At 49.0% G+C, this 19110-nt stretch overlaps 1 protein-coding gene across 1 annotated transcript; it reads right to left on the reverse strand.

The window, feature by feature from the left end:
- Positions 1-447: 447 nt before the first annotated feature.
- On the reverse strand, positions 448-14490 carry ALAS1 (5'-aminolevulinate synthase 1). The gene is made up of 10 exons (XM_079712717.1): positions 14277-14490; positions 10436-10663; positions 9513-9662; positions 8629-8851; positions 7397-7581; positions 6368-6547; positions 5653-5817; positions 2852-3120; positions 1969-2131; positions 448-749 (listed from the first exon to the last, which is right to left on the reverse strand). The coding sequence occupies exons 1-10, from the start codon at positions 14473-14475 to the stop codon at positions 589-591; spliced, it is 1923 nt and encodes a 640-aa protein (XP_079568843.1). The 5' UTR covers positions 14476-14490; the 3' UTR covers positions 448-588.
- Positions 14491-19110: the final 4620 nt, after the last annotated feature.

Raw genomic sequence — 19110 nt, forward strand, 5'->3', positions numbered from 1 at the left:
AGGGGCGCAATCACAGGTGCAGCTGGCACTGGAGGACCTGCTGGTGACAGACAAGCCCGACTGCCCAACTTTCACAGGGAAGTGTGAGGGGGAGGCAGTGGCTGGGAAGGGAAAGTGGGAAGGGAGAAGCCACTGCAGCGCGGACTGCGCGTAAGGTGTGGGGAGAGGCTCGGAGTGAAACAGCCGCCGTGTGGTGCCCTGTGGTGACTGCTCTCAGAACTGCTCAGGCTGGGGCGCAGCTGGGCCACCACCTGGCTCGCATTAAAGACATGCTAGCTTCCTGCGGACTGGGAGGTCCTGCCATCCCAGCAGCGTCTGGAGCCACTACCAGAGGACCAGGATGTTTTTATATACTTCATACATCTCAACAGTACAGACCAAGTTTAAAGGGATGAATGATTTTTTGATTCAGGAGCCAATGAAAAGAGGACCCATGATTTAGACAAGAATTTATTTTCAGGACTACACGTTTACTACAGATTAAAATTTAATATAATTTAATTCACATACAAAGACAACTCTGGAGAACTGACTACCTGGATACAATGTGGCCTGGGGTTAGGTGGAGTAATTGAGGGTGTGACACACTCAGGCCTGAGCAGACACCAACTTGCTCATACCAAAGAAGTAGGATTTCTCTCTTTCGCTCATCACTTCAAAATGCAGCGGCCTCCTGCAGAAGTTACACTCAGCTGAGGAATGTGGCTTGAGTTCCAGCCCAACTCGCTTCCATGTGGCCAGCAGATTCTCTGTGAGGAGGAACAGTTTTTAAAAATTAAAGGCAGTACATACCCAAGACAAATGGAAACACATGCCCCTAACAAAAACTTGCACACAAATGTTCACAGCAGAATTATTTTCATAACAGTCAAAAAGTGGAAATAACCCAAACATCCGTCAATTGATGGATAGACAAAATGTGGTATATCTGTACCAAGGAAGATTATTTGGTAATAAAAAGAAATGAAGTGCTGATTCATGCTACAACATGGCTGAACCTTGAAAACGCTGTGCTGTGAAAGAAGCCAGGCATAAAGGGCCATATATTGTACGATTCCACTTACATAAAATATAATGTATAGGCAGAAAGTAGATCAGGGCTGATGGCTGATGGAGGCTGGGGATGGGGAGTGGCTGCTAAGGGGTGTGTGGTTTCTCTTTGAGGTGACGAAAATGTTCTGGAATCAGAGTGGTGACGGTTGCACCACATTACCTAAAAACCACTGAATTTCATACTTTGAAAGGGTGGAATTTGCGGTATGTGAATTCCATCTTAATAGGCTGTTATAAAAAACAAAACAAAACAAAACCCAACTCTGGCTTTCCTTTACATGCCTTCAGGAAAGAAGTTGCTCCCACATGGCTCCACTGTGTCGGGCTGAGCACTCCTAGCAGAGCAGCCCTAAAGGCTCCAGGCAGGGGAAACACCTTGGACAGGGGTGGTGGCTCAGGAGGAGAACGCACCTTTGAGGCAGAGGCAACCAGGAGCAGCCCATTGGTCTCTGCCTTTAGGTGGACGCGGGGGGTGAAGGACTGGCTTCTACAGAACTATGAGAATATAAAATGCTGAACAGTGACTCTCATCAGAAGGGGTTCGTGTGGAGTTGGTTCAGAGAACAGAGAGAAGTGCAGAGCTGAGCTCTGGAGGCCCAGGCAGACTTAGGCCTTCAGAGGCATCTCTCCTGCAACAGCCGTGACCGGGCATCCTTGAGTCACCCAGACAGGGGCATGGGAACAGTGAGTGGATGAGCAGGCTCCCTCAGCACTTCCCAAATGACTGCACCCTCCTGAAGTGAACGCAAATGACTAAGTGTCTGTTACAGTTTTATACCATCTGAGAACATTCTGAATTACTTGGAAAAAGAAGAGACAAATCTGAATGACTCTGAATGGCTTCAATTATAGGCACTGAAAAGACAGCTTCATGCCACTCTCCCATGAGGTGCTGGCGGCTCTCCGGCTACTCACCCACGAAGTAGTTCATCATCTGTGGCGTGTGGTGGGGCGTGGGGGCGATGCGCAGCAGCTCCTCCCCCCGGGGCACCGTGGGGTAATTGATCGCTTGGACGTAGATGTTATGTCTGCTCATTAGCTCGTTACAGACCTCCGTGTTTTTAGCAGCATCTGCAACCTAAGTTTGATGATAACAGAAGGTGAGACCAGAACTGGATGGACCACCTCTTAGCAGAGACTAGTGACATGTGTGCCCACGTGGCTCAGGCTGGAGCCGCGTATGCAAGCCTGGCACAGAGGTAAAGCGCTGCCCAGACACCTGAGACTTAAAGGGTCCAGTGTTGTTCACTACAGACCAGAGGACTGAAACCATATTAGAAGTAAATTTCACACTGATCTCCCCACCCAGACTCCGAATGGGGGAAACGGGAGCTTCTGTGACCCCAGTATGACGGTAGTTGGACGTGTGCATCCTGGGGATAAGGCAGCTTTTATACCAGCTTCACTACTCAGATGAATTCAACTGTGACAGCAACAGGGCTACCCTTTGTAGTGGGCAAAGCAAGACCCATTTCAAAATTAAATGAATAAAAAGCCATACTTCAAAGCTAGCCAAGCTCAGCCTTCCGCAGCTTTCCAGATACAAGCTCTGTGTTTACCCTGTCAAGGCTAGTGCTCTGGAGAAGGAACCTCTGCTCCAGCCTGCTGGGTTCAAAGGCTTCATTCTCATTGTGAAGTCAACCAAAGGCGGAAACACGGCAGAGGGCCACTGGCTACAGTCCCTCGCCCTGGCAGTCACACTGCCACAGCCCAACTTCAGGAAGGCGTGAACCAGGACATCTCCCATCAAGTGCGGAGCCCCGGCCCCCAGCGACTCCAATCACAAGCCGCTCATTACCCGGACGGGGATGATGTGACTGGGGCAGTGGACGACTGGAAGGCTGGCGTCCATCAGCATCTGCCTCATGAGCTTGACGTTGCGCTGGTGCTGGCGGCGAAGCACCCGGCCCTCGGTGCTCTTCAGGATCCGCACAGACTCCAGCGCTCCAGCCAGCAGCATGGGTGGCAGGGAGGTGGTGAAGATGAAGCCCGCTGCATAGGACCGGATGGTGTCGATCAGGGAACTCGTGCTGGCGATGTACCCTCCAACACAGCCAAAGGCTTTGCCTGGGAGGAGACAGGCTCATTTATTACAGCAACTGCCCTAAGTGTGCACAGCCAGGTGCTGCAGAGCCTCAGAGCACTCACTCTTCTCTTCCTCATCTTTATTTGCCCTAAGACTCATATCAAGCCCATTTCTGAACAGGAAAAAGCTGAGAACGTTATGAAAGGGTCTTGACCAAAGTCACAAGGCCAAGCTGGTGTCTGACCAGGATCAAAGCGCAGGTATCCACACCAGGCCTGGCACCGGCGACTGATCACAGCGTGCCTGAACCCCACGTGCCACCTCCCTTCCCACCCAGGCTGGCTGCATCCCCCCTCGCTCTGCACTGCGCCTGCTCCAGGACAGGGTCTGAGCGGGGGGCTCACTGTGAGAATTACTCTTGAGGCCGAATGTCACCCAGCTAAGACATTAACTGTTTTGGCAGGGCTGGTATTAATTTCTACTTAAGTAACCACAAAACTCTGACAAGGAGTGTTTGCTGGATAAATATGAAAACTCAGACCCTGTTAGGGTTGATTTAGGGCCGGCCTCATTTTTCAATTCTTGTTAAGTCCCCTTGTATAATCAGTATCTCGGGTTTCAGGATTAATGACTCCAGAAGAGTCCTCCTCGATCTTAACATTATGTTCTGTAATTAACAGTCTTGCTTGAGCCCCACGCACTGCTGGGTTGGTATAATCTCTGACAGTGGAAAATTTCTCTCTCCAGCCCTTTTCATCTCACAGTGACCATACCTTCAAAGAGCCCACGTCATAAAAGCTCTTTACAAGAAAAGGGCTGCTGGAATTAGGACACATGAACAAGAGCTTTCCTCTTGGCAAGGCTCTGCCCTGCGAGGTCCCAGGCTCTACTGGTCTGCACGATGTTCTCACGCCCCTTCACGGTGCTGAAGGACGCTCTTTTTTTTTTTTTTTGCGGTACGCGGGCCTCTCACTGTTGTGGCCTCTCCCATTGCGGAGCACAGGCTCCGGATGCGCAGGCTCAGCGGCCATGGCTCACGGGCCCAGCCACTCCGCGGCATGTGGGATCTTCCCAGACCGGGGCACGAACCCGTGTCCCCTGCATCAGCAGGCGGACTCTCAACCGCTGCGCCACCAGGGAAGCCCTGAAGGACGCTCTTTTTTGCCTGCCCTTTCCTTTACCAACTGCAGGCTGTAAAGTGGCACTTTAGCTAACCACTACATGGTCTCCAGCTGCCTTAGTAACTTTTGAAATTCTCAGATTTGTACAGTTGGACTTGCCTGGTGGCGCAGTGGTCAAGAATCCGCCTGCCAATGCAGGGGACACGGGTTCGAGCCCTGGTCCGGGAAAATCCCACATGCTGTGGAGCAACTAAGCCCGTGTGCCAAAACTACTAAGCCTGCGTGCCACAACTACTGAGCCCTCGTGCCACAACTACTGAAGCCCGTGTGCCTAGAGCCCGTGCTCTGCAACAAGAGAAGCCACCGCAATGAGAAGCATGCCTACCGCAATGAAGAGCAGCCCCTGCTCGCCGCAACTAGAGAAAGCCTGTGTGCAGCAACAAAGACCCAATGCAGCCAAAAAAAAAAAAAAAAAAAATTGTACAGTTTACATTTTTACCTCATAGACAAAAGAATGTCTACAGTAATTGTTTGTATACAGTTCATTTATCTTCTCCAAGCTGAGGTGGGTTCTACTGTTACCTCCATCATATTGATGAGGAAACTGAGGCACAAGGAAGTTAACCACAAAGCCAAGGTCACACAGCTAGTGAGTTACTAAGCATGCAAGATTTACACCCAGCAGGCAGCATGGCTATGGAGTCTGGAAGAGTCTGGAGTTGCTCCAAGAGACATGGCCTCTCTATTGGGAGGAGCAGAGGAAATACAAAGTAGCCAGGTGAACTGGAATGTTCCCACCCGATAGGCACAGAGCTCAGCGCTTCACAACACAATGCCTGACCTGCAGCTCTAGGAGAAAAGCACTAAAATTCTTCTTCTTTTTTATTTTTTTATTTTTTTTTGCGGTACGTGGGCCTCTCACTGCTGTGGCCTCTCCCGTTGCGGAGCACAGGCTCCGGACGTGCAGGCTCAGCGGCCATGGCTCATGGGCCCAGCCGCTCCGCAGCATGTGGGATCCTCCCGGACCGGGGCACGAACCTGTGTCCCCTGCATCGGCAGGCGGACTCTCAACCACTGCGCCACCAGGGAAGCCCTATTTTTTTTTTTTAATATAAGGGAAAAATCTGACGCACAGAGAGTAAAGGCTGTTGCCACGGCGTATACCTAAAGCCACAACTATGTTTGGAATGAGCTCAGATGGCAACAAATGGTACTTCTATCATGTTAGGCTGTGAGATTTACTTTGATTCTGGGGGCCGTGCCATGACTCAAGGGATTCTGATAAGCTGTGCCACCACTCACTGAGGAAAGAAAAACTCACTCAAAAAAGTGACCCAGGCTTTAGATGCTATCAGACCACCTCCTCACCTGACCTGTTAGACCAGTAGTCCTTGGCCTTGTTAGGAGAATGTAATTTTAGTGCAGATTACAGACTGTGCAGAGTGTACATACCAAGCGTTCCAGAAATGATGTCCATTTTTGGCATAACTCCATCCCGATCGCCAATCCCTCCTCCTTGAGCCCCGTACAGCCCAACCGCATGGACCTCATCCACAAAGGTGATTGCTCCAAACTCATGGGCCACGTCACACAGCTCTTCCAGTGGGCACACTGCCCCTAGGAGAGACCACAGACCGCGTTGAAGTGCTTGCTATTTCACGAATTTCTGTTTTGGTAAGAGTTAGAACACAGCAACGTACGTTCTAAGATATTTTTTTTTTTTTTTTTTTTGCGTTACGCGGGCCTCTCACTGTTGTGGCCTCTCCCGTTGCGGAGCACAGGCTCCGGACGTGCAGGCTCAGCGGCCATGGCTCATGGGCCCAGCCGCTCCGCGGCATGTGGGATCCTCCCGGACCGGGGCACGAACCCGTATCCCCTGCATCGGCAGGCGGACTCTCAACCACTGCGCCACCAGGGAGGCCTAAGATATTTTTAACATTGGGGAAACCAATTACCTTCCCCCAGTTTCTGGATTACCTTGGGGTTCGGAGCCTAGTAAAAGCCAGAATAGAATATCTACATTCATCCCAATCTATACAGTGTCCTGCAACTACAAAATCCTGGCAAAGTGAAAAGAAACTACAAAAATGAAATAAATATCACACTTTTAAGAAGTACAGGCCTTGTTTTCATTTAAGATTTCAGATTGGCCTCTACCTAGACTTACCGTCCATTGAGTGGACAGTTTCAAATGCGACAATCTTGGGGACGGCAGGGTCAGACCTCTGCAGCAGTTCTCGGAGGTGGCTGACATCATTGTGGCGGTAGATGTACTTTGGCACTCGGCTGTTCCAAATCCCTTGGATCATGGAGGCATGGTTCCCAGAATCAGAGTAAATCTCACAGCCTAACAAGACAAAAATGCTATTTATTGCCATCTGCACCAAAGACAAATTATTTCCTCGACAGTCAAGGACAACAGACTTTGACCTGAAAATGCTGCTTTGCCCAGTAGGAAAAAGACCCTGCATGCCAGTTTCTTCCTGGAAAAATAACTAACTAGTTATTCTCCTCTGAGAGGGCCTATAGGTGTAAAATAACCCAGTGGCATGCAACTAATCTGCTTTTAAATCTGGCTGTCTCACTCCAAACTCAATGGAAAGATAACTTTCCAGCGGAAAGGGCTTTCCAATGCAGGGGACACGGGTTCGATCCCTGGTTCGGGAAGATCCTACATGCTGCGGAGCAACTAAGCCCGTGTGCCACAACTACTGAGCCTGGGCTCTAGAGCCCACGCGCCACGACTACTGAAGCCAGCGAGCCACAACTACTGAAGCCCGCGCGCCTAGAGCCCATGCTCCACCATAAGAAAAGCCACCACAATGAGAAGCCCGCGCACAGCAACGAAGACCCAATGCTGCCAAAAATAAACTAATTAATTAAAAAGAAATTTTTTTAAAAAAGAAAGATAACTACACATAATTAAGAGAATTCTCCAAAGGATTTTCTTAGAGTACGAAGCACACTGGAAGCAATTAGCTTAAAGACAAGCACTGCAAATCTGATTCTTCATTGTTATCATGTTCTACTGGCATTTATTATGTACAGTTAACACTTTATGCTCAATTCAAGAACAAATGCTCCCAGTTACTATCATAACTCTTGAGTGGTTCTGGTAAGCTTTCTTTGTTGTCAATATTCCTGTTACTACTAAGAAAGCCAGAAAACTCTAAGGCACCCATGACAGGCTTCCTACCTGGCATCATCTTAGCCAGAGTGAAGAGGGTCGAGTCGTTGGCCACAAAGCACGAGGAAAACAGGAGTGCTGCATCTTTCCCATGGAGGTCAGCCAGCTCCTGCTCCAGGTCCACATGGAATTTACTAGTTCCAGAAATATTTCTAGTACCCCCTGCTCCAGTACCATGCTGTTTCAAAGTGTCCCTTTAAAAAAAAAAAAAGAGCAGACAGAAAATAAATCTCATGGTTCTGAATACAATGTGAACATTCCTCCAGGATCCAGGAGACTGAAACTGATGTTGATGTAGCACCTCTCTCCCTGTGAATGAGACGTTCACACAAGTTTCAACCCACTTCATCTCTAGACTGGGCGGGAGAAGGTCTCAACACCAGGGTGATGAGGCCTCTAGGGAACATCAAGAGCAAGTGTTAACAATCTTAGTTGAGTTTTAGTTAACTTACTGAGATTTCTTTTCTCTGACAAACATCTTTTTCTCCAATAACACGACCTCAGGCTCTAGAGGGGCATCTTGAATGGTGGTTACCTAAACCCTCTGTGAACCAGTCCCATAATGTTAGGCTATCTCTATTACTAAACCTCAGACTGGGCTCTCTCTAGCAAGCCTCCTTGGAGAGTTTGACCAGCAACTCTCTCAAGTGTTCCTAGTTCAGGCAAACTTCCTGAAGGACATGAACGACAGGCTCTACCAGCCCTTTTTTTTTTTTTTTTTTTTAATATTTATTTATTTGATTGCACTGGGTCTTAGTTGCAGCAGGCAGGCTCCTTAGTTGTAGCGTGTGAACTCTTAGTTGCAGCATGCATGTGGGATCTAGTTCCCTGACCAGGGACTGAACCCAGGCCCCCTGCATTGGGAGCATGGAGTCCTAACCACTGTACCACCAGGGCAGTCCCTCTACCATCCAGTGCTGCTCGATTTGTATTTCTCCACCCACAGCCACAAGCCAGGAAGCCTCTGTCCAAGACTTGCCTGTGGAGGGGTAGTAGTGAGTGGACATGTGTAGTCAATGAGCCCAGAAACTTAAACTCTCACAAAGGGGCTTCACCAACTACTTACACATTAGAGTTTCTCTAAAAGTAACCTGTACATATTTTTAAAGGCTAAAAAGAGCATTTTGCTATGGCACACTTTCAGCTGCTGAATAGCCCCCCCATAAAAGATCCAATTTCTATAAATCATCAGTGTCTTGCTAAGTCATGCCAGTGATATCTGAAAACTGAAGGCTACTTACATGACGGCTCCACACACCCGTGGGTGGCAACTCATTCCTAGGTAGTCATTGCTACACCAGACGGACACCTGCTTTTTGGTGATGAGAGAGTCTGAGTAGTCATCTGCCATGGGGAAGAACTGCGCCCTCCGGTTCACAGTTTTGAAAACTCGATAGGTATGGTCATTTTTTTTCTCATCAATTTTCTTCTCAAAGAAATGATCATACTGAAAAGTGGAAACAGCTAAAAACCGAACAAAAGATGGTACAGTTTGACGGTTAAAAAGCACATCTAGGCTTTGGTGTAAGACCTAGTTTCCAATCCCAGCTTGGCCATTCGGGAGCAAGGAGATTCTGGACAAACTAACGAAGTACTCATCTGGGGGGCCTCCCTGGTGGCGCAGTGGTTGAGAGTCCGCCTGCCGATGCAGGGGATACGGGTTCGTGCCCCGGTCTGGGAGGATCCCATATGCCGCGGAGCGGCTGGGCCCGTGAGCCATGGCTGCTGGGCCTGCGCGTCCGGAGCCTGTGCTCCGCAACGGGAGAGGCCACAACAGTGAGAGGCCCGCGTACCACAAAAAAAAAAAAAAAAAAAAAAAAAAAAAAAAAAAAAAAAAAAAAAAAAAAAAAAAAGTACTCATCTGGGAAAGTTCCTTGACATCCTTATCTTGAGTCTGTGTATGTCTCAAATGACACTGTCTGACCCTGTGAGCAGACAGTAGGTATTAAGAGAGACGAGGCAGGCTATCAATAGGATTGGCATTCACTATAGCCAAGAGCATCTACTTGCATCAAGCAAGAGACATGGCTTTTAATCCACAACTCACCATGCAATTATACATTTAATCTGATGTATGTTTAAGTTATAAACTCTCCTGCATCAGGCAAATAACGAGGAGACTCACATTTTGGCAAGTTATCTTGAAGAAGGTGGGACACTCCTTCTGGTCGTTGCTTTCGCATGATATCCTGAAAGTTCTTCAGCAAACCACTCAGCTCCCCTCCATCCGTCTTCACACTAATCACACTGGGATTCACTGAGGTTTGGGCAACCTCTGTAACAAAAGTAACAAGAGGCAAAGGGGACCAATGTTCTATTCTGAGTCTACAATACCTTCCAGTCATACTGTTAAAAATGGCTTACTGCCTAGTTCACAAAAAAAGCCCATCATAACGAAAGTGAGATGTAACTGAGTGTATGAAGCTTCTCTTCTTTAGTTACTGTTTGGTTTTGTTTTCAGAGCTACCAGTCAGCTTTGAGGAACATTAAAGTCCAAAGCTTTTTTTTTCTGGCTGGTTTGCCTTCCCCATCGCACCCGCCCTACCCTAATTGAGACAATTTTCTTCACAGAAAACAATTTCAGCCACTTGTATCATTTCTGCTGAGGAGAATTTCTGGGGACCTTATGTGGTCCATGGATACAGCCACAAGTGGAATTAAGGTTGCCACTCAATGACCACCACTAAGACACACAGCTTGGGAGTCCTAAAACTAGCACTTACTGCCGTAACACTGTTTTTTACCTTTTATCCAACCAAATGGTGGGAAAGAAACAAAGGGCAACTGGTAATAGTTTATGCCTAAGGGGTATTTTCAGAAATTAAAGAATTACTGTAAAAGCTGGTTACCTCCTACACACACACACAGAAAAAAAACTCCCACATTTTGCCATACAGTCCTCTATCTTCATGACCTTTCCTCCTCAGCCCTAAAACAGGAAGGTGCTGACACAAATACTACTCTAATAATAGTTCACACAGAAATCTGAGGGTCTGAAAGAGCCAAAGAACCTCTTTGCTCTTCTGATGGCTCATGTCATCTGTTTACCTTCCCTCACGGCATGCATTTCCTGCACATCCTCCTGAAGCTCTAGGCTGGCTTTGCAGAAGACGCTGCTGCCGCCCTGGCTCATCTGGGCTGCCAGGAAAGGGCATTTGCTCGCAGTGCCCTGGCTCGCGGCAAGGGAGGGGTGTCCAGACGGAAGCTGCGTGCCATCTGGAGTCTGCTGGGATCCATCAGGAGCCTGCTGCACCTTGGCTTTGGCAGTTTTGTCCTCTGAGGGGGGAAATGTTAAAACTGAAGCATCAGATCTGGTTGCACGGTACACAGAAGCCCACTTGTTTCTTTCTCTTGTTGCCTCAAAGACAAACCTTATACTTACTCTATCCCATGATCCAAAGACAAGTTTATTCTTATTAGGTTCTGCTAAATCAACTGTTTTCTCATCTGCCTCACTGGATACAATGTTCCTGTGAAGAGTTAACCGGCACAGTTCACCTACCTCTCAAACCCATAGTATTTCTCACTTATAAATCCCCGAAGTAGTATTTTCTAGTTCTAGGCAGCCCATCATTCTTGAGTTGAATTATTTCCAGTAAATCTACCCCAAGTACACTCAGCATATTTCATGCGAGGACACACTCTTGAAGGTAACTGGAAGTGGTCATATGGTTTTTTTCTCTGCTAATATTTTCTAAACAGATTCTTGACAAAAAAAGCTTGCCATTGGGCTTCCCTGGTGGCGCAGTGGTTGAGAGTCCGCCTGCCGATGCAGGGGACACGGGTTCGTGCCCCGGTCCGGGAAGATCCCACATGCTGCGGACCGGCTGGGCCCATGAGCCATGGCCGCTGAGCCTGTGCGTCCGGAGCCTGTGCTCCGCAACGGGAGAGGCCACAACTGTGAGAGGCCTGCGTACCGCAAAAAAAAAAAAAGCTTGCCATTGCTTAACAGATAAACTACCAGTTTTCTCTAAATGCCTCAAAGAAGTTCATGACTTAATGCAGTTGGCTGGTAATTAAGCTTCTAGACTTCCCTCTCCCCTTGAGCAAATGCATTCATCTTCCTTCCAGAGAAGTCTTTCTTCATCATTCTGGAATCCTCCTGTGAGTCATAGGCTAGGCTCTCCTACAACTTGGGCAGTGTCTCGATACAGTTTGTATTAAAATGTATAAAGGAAAGCAAAAAAATTGCCCTGGGGAATTCCCCAGCAGTTCAGTTGTTAGAACTCCACCCTTCCACTGCAGGGGGCAAGGGTTCAATCCCTGGTGTGGGAACTAAGATCCCACATGCCGTGCAGTGAAAAAATAAAAATTAAAAAAAAACCTGCTTTCAAGTTCATTTCACTCACTATAAAAGTCAGTAAATACATATTCATTGTAGGAAGTCTAGAAAAATAGAGTTCTATTATTCAAAACATAACCATTGCAGACAACTTGGCATATTATCTTTCTTTACCCCTTATGTGTAGATTTAGAAAAAGGTGTACTTATTCTGTATATGCTTGTTTATTCTGCCCTTTTCATTATAAAGATCTACATAAACTAGTAAATAGTTTGTGAATATCATTTGTGATGGATGCATGGCAGTCTATCAAGTGGATAAGTCACATTTTACTCAACCAGGAATAGAAGAGGAATCTACTGCTAGGGACAGAATGGTAAAAAACATAACTAAGTCCTAAACAATGGTAAAGAGGAAAAGAAATCCTAGAAAGGATTAAATCCTTTCTAGTAAAAAACATTCTTTTCTTACAAGTCCACATCCACAGAACACACCTAACAGAGCCTATAAGGTAAATTATTCCCTAGAATTAAGTGGTATCTGAAAAGCTTCGTTCTTTCCTGGCAAAGACAGACCAAAACTGAATCTCTGATCTGTTTATTAAAAGCAAAATTTAAAAATTCATATACAAAATAAAGATACATGTGTTAAGGGAATTCCCCGGTGGTCCAGGAGTTAGGACTCAGCACTTCCACTGCAGGGGGCTTGGGTTTGATCCCTGGTCAGGGAACTAAGATCCCGCAAGCCATGCCAAAAAAAAAAAAAAAAAAAGATATATGTGTCAAAAAAATCACTACTTTAACAAATTTTGTATGATTCTACTTATGTGAGGTTCTAGAGTAGTCAAATTCATAGAGAGAAAGTAGAATAATGTTTGCTAGGATCTGGGGGAGGAGGATGGGGAGTTAGTATTTAGTTGGCACAGAGTTTCAGTTTGGGACAATGAAAAGAGTTCTGGACACTGGATGGTGGTGATGGCTGCAGAACAATATGAACGTACTTAATACCACTGTACACTTAAAAATGGTTGAGATGGGGGCTTCCTTGGTGGCGCAGTGGTTGAGAGTCTGCCTGCCGATGCAGGGGATGCGGGTTCGTGCCCCGGTCCGGGAAGATCCCACATGCCGCGGAGCGGCTGGCCCCGTGAGCCATGGCCGCTGAGCCTGCGCGTCCGGAGCCTGTGCTCCGCAACGGGAGAGGCCACAACAGTGAGAGGCCCGCATACAGCAAAAAAAAAAAAAAAAAAAAAAAAAAAATGGTTGAGATGGTAAGTTTTATGTTATATGCATTTTGCCACAGTAAAAAAAAATAATTTAAAAAAGAGAAAAAACCCCAGCATCCGTGCATTTAGTTGGAGCCGTGTGACTAGTTCTGGCCAATGGATGTTGTGTGTTGCTTCCTGGCTAAAATATCCAAGAGCTGGTGGGGCTGAGTATTTGATGATATTAGGAAATTGCATCATTTTTTAGGTGTGATAATGGTATTGTGATGGTGCTTTTAGAAAGAACTCATAGGGACCTCCCTGGCGGTCCAGTGGTTAAGAATCCGCGCTTCCACTGGTTCGATCCCTGGTTAGGGAACTAGGATCCCACATGCCACGTGGTGTGCCCCCGCATGCAAAAAAAAAGAAAGAATTCATATCTTTTAAAGGTGCATACTGATATTTACAGAGGAAATTTCTGGAATCAGTTTCAAGTTAATCCAGTGGGAGCAGACGGGGTGAATGGGGACACAAGTGAAGCAAAATTGGCCCTGGATTGATTATTGTTGTTCATAATTGAAATTTACTGTTATGAAAAGTTTTTAAAAGATGAGCTGGTTTGAGACCCTCTCACTTTCCCCTTATGCAACAGTGACCCAAAAGCCACCTATTTCAGAGTTAAAGCTGTAGGACACCAGAGTGTGGAACCCCAGGTCACTGCTTAGAACAGAATTGCCCTGATGACCCAAAGTGGACCTTGCGTGAACAAGATAGAAATCTTTATGTGTTAAGCCCTGAGATTTGGGGGTTGCTTGATACCTCAGTGTAGCCTAACCTAACTGAAAAACTCACAGGTAGAGTTGACTTTGAAGATGGTTTAGCCTGGAATAGCCTATGTGGTCTGGAGCCAGACAAAGAGATAAGTATGATAAGTGACTGCATAAGAAACTACCAGGAATTTGGGAAGGCATAGCACAGAAAGGAATTGAGGGCAAAAGGCACAGGTCAGGCAACATAGCAAAGGCAAGGGGAAAAAAAAAAAAAAGAAGAAAAATCACAACTTTAAAAGCTACAAGCTTCTACATTCCAACTTTACGTAAAGATTCCAACTTTACATTTACATGAATGAGGCACTGACAACTCACAAACTCCAACAGACACTGACATGCAATCCACAAGGTGGAATGCTGGCCACTGTTTCACCTTTAAAGATGTGAAAACTAAAACTGCCTACTTAGTGGGGTTAGGATGACAATTCCATGAGATAATCTATGCAGAGAACTGACCCTGGCACCAAGTAACCGCCTCGCGTGACCCTCATCAGCACTGTGCATGAGAATTGCTTCCAGGGTCTTGTAATGAATGCAAACATCACCACTCTCTACTTCATTGCTAAGGACACTTACTCTCGTTGGCCGGAGGGGTTTCTTTGACCTGCTGGCAGAGTACTGCTGAAGTGGACAGGGCTCGAGGGGCTGGCTTGGCCCCAACTTCCATCATCTTAGGGCAGTTTTGGGCATAGAACAATAGAGATTTGCCTGCCTTCTGCAGAAAGGCCTGAGGCACTCGGGATAAGAATGGGCAGCGGCGAACAACAGTCTCCATGTCCCGGAGGTGCACTGATCCTGTACAAAGATGAGGAGTGACACCAACACTTGTTAATAATCACGCAAATACCACTCCAAAGTCACTGGGTTCAGGTGTCACCTGAAGTTTATAGCAAGGGTACTGTGGGATACTAACAAGTCTCACTCAAAAATGTCTAAGGACAGCACTGATGAGGGACTCAACTAAGAAGTGGTGACCACACTCTACCCAGATCACCTTCATTCCCCAGCTCCATACAAAGGCACCTGCAAAACTACTTTGCCAAATACGGTAAATACTGATGATCAATAACCAAGGGGGTGGGACAGGAGGGACAAGTCAGGAACAGGTTTGGGAGGTCAGAGGCTCCTTGAGGAAGATACACAGTGCAGAAGTGCAGATAACACACCTTGGCACCCACCCAGGTGAAGAAGTGAGGCCAGGGAAGAAGCCACTGTCATCCATCAAGGCAGAGAAGACTCTTAGGGATCCTGATCTTCTCCTGGTCCCTACACTCCCAGACCCCAAGGCATCCAGTCCGGCCCTGGGTTCCTGAGGCCAGGATTTCCCCGAGGTTATGCCCTTACAGCTCCGTGAACTGGGCATAACTGAGAAAGGAGGGGGCATAAAGAAGGCCAGGGATACGAGGGGAAGCGCCGCTGGGGCTAACTGGGAAGAGACAAGGGCTAAAAAATGAGGGCCGTGGGTCTGGCGGAAAGTGGTGGTCCTGGGCAGAGGAGGTCTGTGGTTACCCGGGGCGTCGAGAGCTCGAGAATAACGGGAGGTGTCTAAGAAGGGAATTCGAAAGCGGTCAGTTAAACGGGGAACGCCGGGAGGGGGCCGATCAGGTAGACGATCGGGCATATGAAAGTTGACCCCGAGGCGGCGGGTGATTGGAGCGGTGGGGGATGGGGTCCCAATGGCCGGAGTAGCGGGGCGCAGGCAAGCAGGACACGCGGGGGTTGTCCCCGGCCGCGCCGCATCCAGAGCGCGGGGCCCTCACCTGCGCGGGAGACTCGGCGGCGGCGGCGGCGGCGGCGGCGGCGGCGGCGGCGGCGGCGTGTACCCAAACAAGGGTAGAAACAAACCCTTGCCCTTATCCGCGAGAATCCTCAGGCCGCGAACCCAGTCGTCCTAATATACAGATAGACAGCTGCGCATGCGCCATGGGCCGGGGCATCCTCCGCGCAGGCGTGCCGCGGCGCGCTCCAGAAGTTGGAAGGGCGGGGCGGGGCGTAAAGGCCCTCCTCCTTAGGCGCGGTTTGTGCTGGTGGGACCTGGGCTTACCGGGACTGCCTGCTGGGAGGACGAAGAACAAGGCTGGGGACGGATGACTTCATGCTGCACCACCTTGCCGCTCCCCCTAACTACCCTATGCTTCAGAATCCTTTGTGGAGCATAAAAGGGCAGAGTCGGAGGGGAAGCACCTCTAGGGCAACCAGGGGGTTATAGGGCTGCAAAAACGGGTGCCTTGGATATAGAGGAGGGAGGGGAAACAAGGGGTTCCGGACCAGGGTCTTAAGCAGGATCTGACCCACCCGGGGCTTTTTTCATGGCGGAGGGCCTCCCGGAGGAGGTGGGGCTGGATTGACCAAGGATGGAGTGGTCCTGGGGGTGATGCCCAGGGAGCTGGAGGGAGGGATCCGTAGTGAGGAGGACGAGGAGAAGCAGACGGAGACCCAGCCGTAGCACTTTCTGGTCCGAGATAAAGGGACTTAACCTGATGCAGAGAAGGAGCACAAGGAACAGGGCTGGATGGAACCCACACACTACACACTGGGTCAGGGGTGAGGGTGGAGGCATGGGGCCTGACACATAGTTGGGGTTTGACATATATTATTATTTTTATTTTCCATTGTGGGCTGTCCAAAGTCCCTGCTGGCCACCCTGGCTGGGCACCAGCTGGGTGACTCAGTACTCTCTCCCAAAGTTCAGAGTTGCCCTCACCTCCTTTGAGTCTCCCCCAGACCACACCTGTGGAGTACAGCTTGGCAAACCCCTCTCAGGAACGCCAGCCTGGCCTCCTTGCTCCACACCCTTCCCAGCTTAACTTGGGCTTGGTTGGGCTGGGCCCGTGCCAGGCTCAGAGTTGCCCTCCTCCACTCTTCAGGAAAGGACCACCCAGGTTGCTTCCTCCTCAGCTGGGCATTAATAAGAGGGACAAAGTCTAGAGTGATGGTGACCAAGGTGTGTCCAGCTATTTCCCAATTCCCTCTCTTTGAATCTCCAGCCAGCTGCAAGGCAGGTGAGGCGAGTCTCCACCTGAAGAGAAGGCACCTGGGTCCGGAGTGGCGCTGGGACCATTCCAGGGGTCCAGGATGAGGGCTTTGCCTGGGAATCCAAAGTTCAGCTCTGCCCCGTCCTGCTGAGGGGCCCTGGGCAGTGCCCAACAGCCGGAGAGAGGGTAAGAGAAAAGGTCAGACCCAAGTGCAGCCAAAACAGGGTAAAGGTGGTATTGAGTGCTTTGTCCATCTCTGGGCCTCACTTTTCCTTATCTGAGCAATGGCATCATAATCCCTGTTCTGCCCGCGTCGCAGGGCTGTTTGAGTGATCAGAGGCAAAGCAGAAGCAGAAAGAACTGGACATCGGAGCTGGACATGGGTTCTAACCCCGGCTCAATCTTATTTGGTCTTAGGTAGGCTACAATCTCTCTAAGGCTCCATTTCCTCATTGTAAAGCTCTCCCAGCCTTGCCACTTGTGGTTGGCAGAGGGTCAAGTGAAGTCGTGGATTTCAGAGGCTTATTGTTTAAACCAATAAGTCTAGTCCTCTGGGAGTTTCCTGTTTAATAGAGGGAAAGGTTGGGAAACAAAGCAGATCCACACGGAAAGTAAAATAGGATGTTGTAAATAATTCCAGAGGGAGGAGGAGGCTATTGGGTTGGCCCAAAAGTTCGTTCGAGTTTTTCCGTAAGATGTTATGGGAAACCCAAACAAACTTTTGGGCCAACCCAATATTACTTCAACACAAGCTGAAGGAGAGGGGAATCCCAACCACAAGGACGGCTTCCAGAAGAGAGGTACTGGCTGGAAGGGTGGGTCTACATGGGACTGGGAAACTGGTGGGCGAGGCATTGAATGGGAAAGGCCCAGTTCTGTCCTGGAGGGTAGGGTGACTCAATTTGAATAGCTGGGCTGCAGGGGTGCAGCTAGGATATAGGGCTAGGAAGTCAGACCAGAAAAGCCAAAAGAGAGCCACAGAGCTTCCCAGTGTTAGGTCTCAAAGAACCACCAGCAGGGCACTGGTCAAAATGCATATTCCTGGGCCATGCCCCTTTGATTCTGACCCAGGAATCTGCATTTTAACCAGGCCTCCCTCCTGGTAATGCAGGGGTAGGGTATATTGGGGCCACATTTTGGGAAATGCTGCCTGAGTGGTTTCCTGTTTGAGACCTTGCTTGAAGGACAAAGGCTAAAGCCATGAATTCTAATCTTGACTGTGCTACTTTCTGATTCTGGGATCTTGGCAAATTACCCCATGCCCTAAGCCTCAGATTTTGCATCTGTGAAGTGGGAGTGCCCCTTCTGCCTCAGTGATGAGTCTGGGTGGGCCCCATTCTGGCAAGTTGTGGTCCCTCTCCTGGGTTTAGCATTCTTACTTCCCTCTCCCTCCCCCGTGATTTTTCCTTCCCTCTTTTTTCTCTCCCTCAATTCTGTCTTGCCTCCCTCCTCAGAGCTGCCGTATAAACTCAAGCCCTGGGCAGGGGAGCCCAAGCCTCCGGAGTTCAGGCAAGGTCAGGCTCCGTTCTGGGGATGATGCTGGGATCTGGCCTCCCTGACTTTCTCCTTCCTCCCCACTCTCTGCCCTGCCTGCGTCATCTTCTCCGTCAGGGGCTGCTGCACACAGCAACTGCCCAGGGATCAAGGCAAAAGAAAAACGTTGACGCTAGCCCCAGGATTCATCCTTTTCCACTCTGGGTTCCAGGAACTATTTTTAGCAGTGCCCCTCTATAAGGATCATGCAGCCCAGGGACCTTGAGCAAGCTTACTGCTTTCCTCTGGGCCTCATTTTCCACATCTGCCAGCCAGCTGAGAAATCTTGCTAGCCTTCACCTCGAATGGACATGAGACAGTTTTAGAGACAGACAAAACCTCCAGCCTGTGCTGCTGATGGTCAGTGTGGCCTTGGCCTTGGCCCAGCAGTGCTCCTTGGGGTGTCAGTCCCTGTCTGAATAGTGGTGGGTGAGGGGCCAGCTTTGCAGAGTGGCTAGAGTTTCTAGAAACAGCTCAGGTCTGCCCTGAGGGTTGGAAACATGAGCTCCAGGGTTTACAGTGATAGGGCCCTGGAGTTATGATAGGAATTTGGGGATTGGGCGGGGCAAGAGGGTTCTGAGGCCCCCAACACCTGCCTTATGCTGGCCCTGCCTTTGGAAACCTCTCAGGCTCTGGCCTACCTGGGGCAGGCCTGGGCCTGTGTTTGTGAAGCCATCTATCTATAGGTCAAGGGGTGGGCTCCGATTGACTAGTCGGGAAAGAGGCCTGAGTGGAGCAAAGCCATCAAATGCTCCAGGAAGCAGGTCTGGGGTGGTACACAAGGAACAGCACACCACCCTCTTGCCAAGTGAGAGCAGGAAATGCCCCCAAAGCAAACACTATCCTTCCAGAGAGCCCCAGAGGGCCCTGGAACCTAGCCTTCTAGTCTACCACCCACAGAC

Source organism: Hyperoodon ampullatus, assembly GCF_949752795.1.
Source record: "Hyperoodon ampullatus genome assembly, chromosome: 10".
NCBI lineage: Eukaryota > Metazoa > Chordata > Mammalia > Artiodactyla > Ziphiidae > Hyperoodon > Hyperoodon ampullatus.

Excerpts from the sequence above, each read along its gene's own strand:
- ALAS1 (XM_079712717.1), bottom strand. The coding sequence starts at position 14,475 with ATGGAGACTGTTGTTCGCCGCTGCCCATTCTTATCCCGAGTGCCTCAG. Across the intron at positions 6,548-7,396 it reads TCTGGCTAAGATGATGCCAG|GCTGTGAGATTTACTCTGAT; the intron begins GTAGGAAGCCTG and ends TTGTCTTGTTAG. Across the intron at positions 5,818-6,367 it reads AACTGTCCACTCAATGGACG|GGGCAGTGTGCCCACTGGAA; the intron begins GTAAGTCTAGGT and ends GGTCTCTCCTAG.